The sequence below is a fragment of the Ranitomeya imitator genome, chromosome 1 (assembly GCF_032444005.1).
Source record: "Ranitomeya imitator isolate aRanImi1 chromosome 1, aRanImi1.pri, whole genome shotgun sequence".
NCBI classification, from domain to species: Eukaryota; Metazoa; Chordata; class Amphibia; order Anura; family Dendrobatidae; genus Ranitomeya; species Ranitomeya imitator.
In genome coordinates this window covers 403991577-403999037 of record NC_091282.1, presented here as the reverse complement: position 1 = coordinate 403999037, position 7461 = coordinate 403991577, and the positions used below count along the sequence as shown (strand labels likewise).

Below are 7461 nucleotides of genomic sequence, written 5' to 3'. Positions count from 1 at the left end.
AGCTCTGCAGACAACTGCCCTGTCTGCTTCCAAGAACACACTGACACACCTCCCCCAGTACTACAGGGCTTTTTAATCAGTCACTGCTTCACTATACTAATTACAGCCACACCTGTGTCTGTAGTACGCCCTCATGGCATCACTACGCTTCCATGCACATTCTGGAGAGCACATACAGCGCCCCCTAGCTGTACCAGGGGTCGCTGCCTCACAGTGTACATAAGGAAAGAGACGTAGCAAATCAAAAAAACTGTACGACATTTCCAATTTGAGGTATTTGCTAATATTCTCATTATTACACCTACTACATAGTAGGATGTAATCTTGGATGTGGGAATACCTCTTTAATTCCTTTAGAAAACCTCCAGCTTTCAGTCAGAGGTGTGACCAACACACCTTCAGTCACTTCTCAGTACATAGTGAGCTGTGGCTGTAACCACACCCCTGACACTGACAGCCGCCTCTGCACTGATGCACTGCTGAGACACCTCTCCATTACTAACTCCAGGGCTTGATGTCAGCTGAGATTTTTGACAAATCACAGCTGACATCAACCCCAACTATCATTACCCCAATTGCCACCACACCAGGGCAATCAGGAAAAGCAAGACAAAGCGGAAGAATTGGCACATCTCATGTGATGACGACCCAATTATTCAAAGTCACACGAGCCTTTATTTAAGGAATTGTTCAAGATTAGAAAAACATGGCTGACTTCTTTCAAAAACTGCACCACCCTGATTATGACTTGTGTGTGGTACTGCAACTCAGTCGCAGTAAAGTGAATGGAGCTTAGCTGTAATAACACTCAGGCTATGTGCCCACGTTGTGGATTTGTGTGAGGATTTTTCTGCACCGTTTTTTAAAAATCCGCAGATAAAACACACTGCGTTTTACCTGCGGATTTACCGCGGATTTCCTGCGGTTTTACACCTACGGATTCCTATTGAGGAGCAGGTGTAAAACGCTGCGGAATCCGCACAAAGAATTGACATGCTGCGGAAAATAAACCGCAGCGTTTCTGTGCGGTATTTTCCGCAGCATGGGCACTGCGGATTTGGTTTTCCTTAGGTTTACATGGTATTGTAAACCGCATGGAAAACTGCTGCAAATCCGCAGCGGCCAATCCGCTGCGGATCCGCAGCCAAATCCGAAACGTCTGCACATACCCTCTTACTCCATTGTCAGGGGTGGCACTGTTTCTGAAGTCCCTCAGTACAAATGGAAACAACTTTTCTTCGAAAATTGATTTGTTTGCTTTCCTTACCCTCCATGGTATTGATAACATCCTTCTCCATCGAAGGCGTTGATTCTTATTCACACTATACACAGCGTGAGGCTGCCGTCACACTATCAGTATTTGGTCAGTATTTTACCTCAGTATTTGGAAGCCAAAACCAGGAGTGGAACAAGTAAAGGAAAAGTATAATAGAAACATCTGCACCACTTCTGCATTTATCACCCACTCCTGGTTTTGGCTTACAAATACTGAGGTAAAATACTGACCAAATACTGATAGTGTGACTGCAGCCTAATGTACAACATACAATTTATGATGGCTTCTTACATTCTCAGGTGCTCGCATTTTTAACCGCTTTATTATTCTTGCATATTCATAGTTGTATAATATATGTGAAGTAGGGTGAAATAACTCCAAATTATTTGTCACATCATTTGTCTATCACAAGGAGCTCTGCTGCATCAGCATTTCCAGTTGTCATGTAGAATGTGCCCAACACGCTGAGTTTTACTAGTAGAAACTGTCCAGCAGTGAAGGCATGCACCACTCAAGGGGTTAACTTGCTGTGCAGCTACAGTTTGTGCCCTGGGATCTCCTCCCATGTTAGAGCAACTGTTGCTACAAACTGTCTCCTGGCTCAGGGAGTGTTGTATTGTATCCCACCCATCTGAAAAAGGAAACTGACATGGCGGCAGAAAGATCCCCAGTCATCCAGCAAATAGGCAGAAGGACGGATGTCAGTAGTGTGGATCTGTGGGACGCCATGTATCACCCAGACGTGGCATCAGCTGCCCCCTGCCCCCTGAGGGATCAGTATGGCAAGACTTTTGAATTCGGGGACTTATACAGAGATAAAAAATCCATTATAATATTTGTGCGGGTAAGACCCTGATCTTATTATTCTGCTCTACAATGAGGTATCTTCAGCCTTATGTGTATTAATATTATCCCAGGTTATGGTGACTACCAGCAGACAGTTATTCTGATTGCCATATTTGGAACCAGGAAGGAATTTTTATCTTAAAATGAAGAAAACTGGTTGTTGCCTCAAGGACGGGGCGTTTTGCTCTGGATTAGCATTGCAGGATAAAACCTATATGCCTTTTACATTTAATGTCTTTTACAATTATGCAGCTGCATTAGGTTTTGGCACCTAGATGCCAAAAATGTCTTCGGAGTCAACAATGACTGTGATTTCTAATATTTTGGCGGTATATTTCATAAACAGTATATATTAATATTACAACAGAGCCCCAGCGTTTACCTGTTGCCTCAAACACTCCACAAGGCCCTGATCCATTTCCGTCACTTTTTTGCCTTGTGCTCAGTGATGAGCGGATCTGTCGAATTTCGAGTTCTCTCAGATTTCCCAGGGAAATTCGATTTGCAGTAAGTTATTCACCGCTGAATGTTTTTGTATTTATTATGCTTTATCATCTCTCCAGATTGTAGAGCATAATAAACATATGCTGTAAAAACAAAGGGTAATTAAAAAGAATACGTCACTACTACTCGCTGTCCAGTCTTCAGCCGTCACGCGCCTCATCTACCTGTTTTCACTATAGGCTGGGGTCTCCAGCCACCAACAGTCCTCGGGGGTCACTGTGTGTTATAGGCATGCAAAAGCCCAAAGAAGAGACCCTGAGGACCGGAGAGTGGGCAGTGAGCAATCGGAGAGGTGAGTAGTGAGGCATTAGAATTTCTTATAATGTGCTGATCCTAGCAAATTTAATTGCTGTGTTCAAATTCGCTTGGAAATGCAAAGTTCAGAAAAGTCCAAAATTTATTTTCTGGTGGATGGAGAAAACGTCCATATGATCTTTTTTTTCTGTCCGGCGAAAAAAACGCTCAGCGACGGTTCCAGCGATAAACAGATGAAACGTGTGGTGAAGTGACTAGATACGGCTACCGATTCCATTTTTTTCGCACTGAGCATGCCTCGTTCCTGTATTTTCAATTCTGGAGTTTCTCTCTCACCTCTCCTTTCTCTCTCTCTCTCGTCCCTGGAATAAGAAGTCAGAATTGTATACCCGATAAACCAAAACGGATCCAACAAAAAAACGGATCCAGCGCATCAGTTTTTCACAATTTGCACAGGATCCGTTTTTTTCAAAAATAGACGGATTATCCCTGAAGGCAAAAAACTGATGTGTGAAAGTAGCCTATGTCTGTTGTCTCCGGCCGACGGACAAAGACTTTTTAACGACGGATCCGTCAAACGAAGGATGAAACGTGAGGCCATCCGTCGCTAATACAAGTCTATGAGGAAAAAGCGGATCCAGCAGCAACAGACGGATTGTGACTGATGGCAAAAAACTGATGTGTGAAAGAGGCCTTAGGCACAATCCGTCGAATGTTGAAAAAAACGGATCTTTTGCAGATTGTGAAAAACTGATGGGGCGGATGTGTTTTTTCGACGGATCAGACTAGCTGGTCCCTCTAATTGGATCCCAAAAAAAATTGGAGCATGTTCAGTTAAAAAAAAACAGAATCCGGTGCCATAGGGATGCCGGTAGCATCCGGTGCCGGTAGCAAACGACGGATGGCGACGGATCCATCGCTGTCCGTTTTTTTTTTTACGAACACAAAAAACGTTACTATGTCCATTTTTTTTGCAGCCGTCGGAAAACCAATTTTCGACAGATCCAGCAAAAAGAGGATGAAATGTGAGACCATGTGTTGCAAACTTTTGCCGGATCCGTTTTTTTTCAGAATTCGCCGGATTGAGCCTGACGGCAAAAAACTGATGTGTGAAAGGGGCCTTAGTCACAAAATCTTTATACTAGTTTTTATTTCCTTGCATTGGGAACATTGCACATTGTGTTCTAATTCCAAGCAAAGAGAAATGTGTATATATATATATTTTTAACTACGGTACTTTAACAAAAAATGAACATTGGGCTGCTCTAAAAAAATAGCAGTGTTTGCATTTGTCATTACAAACTCACAATATGTGCCATTTTTTCTGATGATTTAGCATTCTTGTGAATCACTAACCTAATATTTAGTTGTATACACAGTTTTTTCACATCTATGTTGCATAGAGTCAACCAACTTCCGGCACCTGTCACCTGTTATTCCAACCCAGGTTGTTTGGACTACCATCCCACAATTTTTTGGCATTCATTGGCTTTGCCTCAAACATCTTTTTTGATGTGACCCTCCAAGTATTCTATTAGATTAAGGTCCGGGGATTGGGCTGGCCGCTCCATAACCTTAATTTTGTTGGACTGGAACCAAGATTTTTCTTGTTTATTGGTGTGTTTAGGGTCGTTGTCTTGTTGAAACTCCCATTTCAAGGGCATATCATTCTTCAGCGTAAGGCAACATGTTCTCTTCAAATATTTTAATATATGCAAACTGGTCCATGATCCCAGGTAAATAGATCGGGCACCATAGTAAGAGTAACATGCCCATATCATGATGCTTGCACCACCACGCTTCACTGTCTTCAGAATGTCTGTGGCTTGAATGCAGAGTTTAGGGGTTGTCTGATGAACTGTTTCCTTGGACCCCCAACATTTTTTTTTTACTTCTACAGTTTTAAATTTTACAGTTTTACAGTACACAAAATGTTTCTCCATTTCTCTTTAGGCCAGTTGATGTGTTCTGTGGCAAATTGTATCATCTTCAGTACATGTTTTTTTAACAGTGGGACTTTGTGGGGACTTCTTGCTTTAGGCCTCTTCACACCTCAGTATTTTTGTTTCCGTCAAAATCCGTCGTTTTGTGAAAAAAACGGATCCAGCAAATGTTGCTGCTGGATCCGTTTTTTTCTCATAGACTTGTATTAGCGACGGATTGTGACGGATGGCCTCACGTCGTAAATTCTGTGTCCGCCGCCCTGAGACAACGGACATAGTAACGTTTTTTGTGTACGTCGAAAAATCGGACAGCAACGGATTCCGTTTTTTTTAAACTGAGCTTGCGAGGAACAATTTCTAATTCCTGTAAGGCTACTTTCACACTGGCGTTTTTTTTTAATACGTCGCAATGCGTCGTTTAGGGGAAAAAAACGCATCCTGCTTGCGCCGTGTTGTGGCGGACCGCCGGGAGCAAAAAACGTTAAATGTAACGTTTTTTGCTGTCGACGGCCCGCTTTTTCCGACCGCGCATGCGCGGCCGGAACTCCGCCCCCACCTCCCCGCACCACACAATGGGGCAGCGGATGCGCCGGAGAAATGCATCCGCTGCACCCGTTGTGCGGCGCATCAAACGCTAGCGTCGGAAACTCTCTCTCTCATCTTCCGTTATCTACCACGTCTCTCTGGTTTGGCTTTTAATTTTACAGCATTGGAGAACATTTTAGCTGAACAGTGTATCATTGTCTGCACTTCTTTATAAGTTTTACCCTCTCCAATCTACTTTTTAATCAAAGTACATTGTTTTTCTGAACAATGCCTCGAATGACCCATACTTCTCAGGCTTTCAAGGAGAAAGGCATGTACAACATGTCCTGGCTTCACACCTGTTTCTTCACAGAATGATTGATCTCATTAATTGAACACTGCTATTCTTTTGATTACACCCCCTTTCAATTAATTGTTCTAATACACAGACTCAAAAACATGCAGATCACGAATGCTGAGTCTGGTGGTTTTCTTAGAATCTACTGCTCCAACTGGTAAATTGTTTGACATGTAGTAATATAATTTATACTAAAAACAGTGAGTAATCTGGTTAGTCCTTTTGGACTGATATTATTTTGAACACTACTGTACATATCAGTTTTATGACTTTAGTAGTTTTTAGGTTCAACTTATAGACAAGATATTGTACAAACTCACTTTCTAAGGACCCATTCAGACTTCAGTACAAATCGGTCCGAGATCGGACTGCAGTGAACGTATTGGCTCTGACTCTCCCGAGTATGACATCTTTGTGTATTTCTATGAGGCTGTCATGCACGGGTTGGGAGACCCACGGTCAGTCCGTGCATTAGCGATTCGTGTTCTTCCCGATGTTTAAGACATCTGAATGAGCCATTAGTGTAAGGTCGGGTTCAAACGAGTGTCCAAAAAATTGTCCAATTTTCATCCAGAGAAAATGTCTGACTTTCATTGCCTCCTAGTGTCTTCTATAAGTTCATACGGCATCCGGTTTTATACATCAGCTTTTTAAAAGACTTTACAATACCAAGTACAGTTTCCTATGTTAATAATGACAATGTATCCATAAAACTCGGATCAATACGGATGATCAATATGTGATCCGATTTATTTTTGGGACCTATAGACTTGAATAGGTGAATCTTATCCAAAATATGGATTAAAAATATGAATTTAATGCATGCTGCAAATTTTTTATTTTTTTCAAACACGCGGACACTGAAAAAAAAATTGTCATCTTAGCACCCCTGTCTAATAACACTGGTTAGTGTGCTGCGTGATAGCCAATTGTAGCACAGACAGCACAAGAACGTAAAATATGCTCATCACAAATGAGGGGACACTGATATATGGTGCATAAAGTAAGCTGCTCATGAAAGTTTTTTTCTGTTTTTTTTTTTTTTTTTTTTTAGAATTTTCTCTGTTATATATGTAAAGAATACGTGGAAGATTTGGCTAAGATTCCAAAAAGCTATCTACAGGTATGGACTAGTAATAATAATAATGGCTGTAATAATGAAATATAATAGTAATTAGTAAAATATTTAAAATGCGGGTTCCTATTAGATTGCATTGAATATTTGTATATTACCACAAAAATATTTGTCAATATTTCTCTTTCTTTATACAATCGGAATTTGAAAGATATCAGTCCCTCCCAAACTGCTTACGGTATATGGGCATTCAGGTGTTTGAAATGTGAATCCATGGGCACCTTTACCCAGTGTTGAATTCCCAAGTAATTAGAATTTCAATTCATACGCAAATTAGTCATGAAGTGCTCTAAGCAAGACAGAGCACTTAACAATCATTTGCCTCCCCATGTTGTTTTCCCTACACCTGATTCTTTAGCTTTATTAAAGGGAACCTGTCACCCCGTTTTTTGAGATTGAGCTATAAATACTGTTAAATAGGGCCTGCGCTGTGTGTTCCTATAGTGTATGTAGTGTACCCCGATTCCCTATGTATGCTGAGAAATAACTTACCAAAGTCGCCGTTTTCGCCTGTCAATCAGGCTGGTCAGGTCGGGAGGGCGTGGTGACATCGGTGGTTCTTCCTCAGCTTTACGTTGGTGGCGTAGTAGTGTAGTGGTGAAGACACAGCGCGCGATCT

At 41.7% G+C, this 7461-nt stretch overlaps 1 protein-coding gene across 2 annotated transcripts in view; it reads left to right on the top strand.

The window, feature by feature from the left end:
• The first annotated feature begins 1863 nt into the window (after positions 1-1863).
• PRXL2C (peroxiredoxin like 2C) overlaps positions 1864-7461 on the top strand; it is a 56232-nt gene continuing 50634 nt past the window's right edge. The window contains exons 1-2 of one of the 2 annotated variants that reach the window (XM_069762477.1): positions 1864-2120; positions 6762-6830. In XM_069762477.1, the coding sequence (XP_069618578.1) occupies positions 1926-2120; positions 6762-6830 (264 nt within the window). In that variant the 5' untranslated portion in view covers positions 1864-1925. The remainder of the gene's footprint in view (positions 2121-6761; positions 6831-7461) is intronic. The other variant, XM_069762482.1, reaches the window with a different exon arrangement.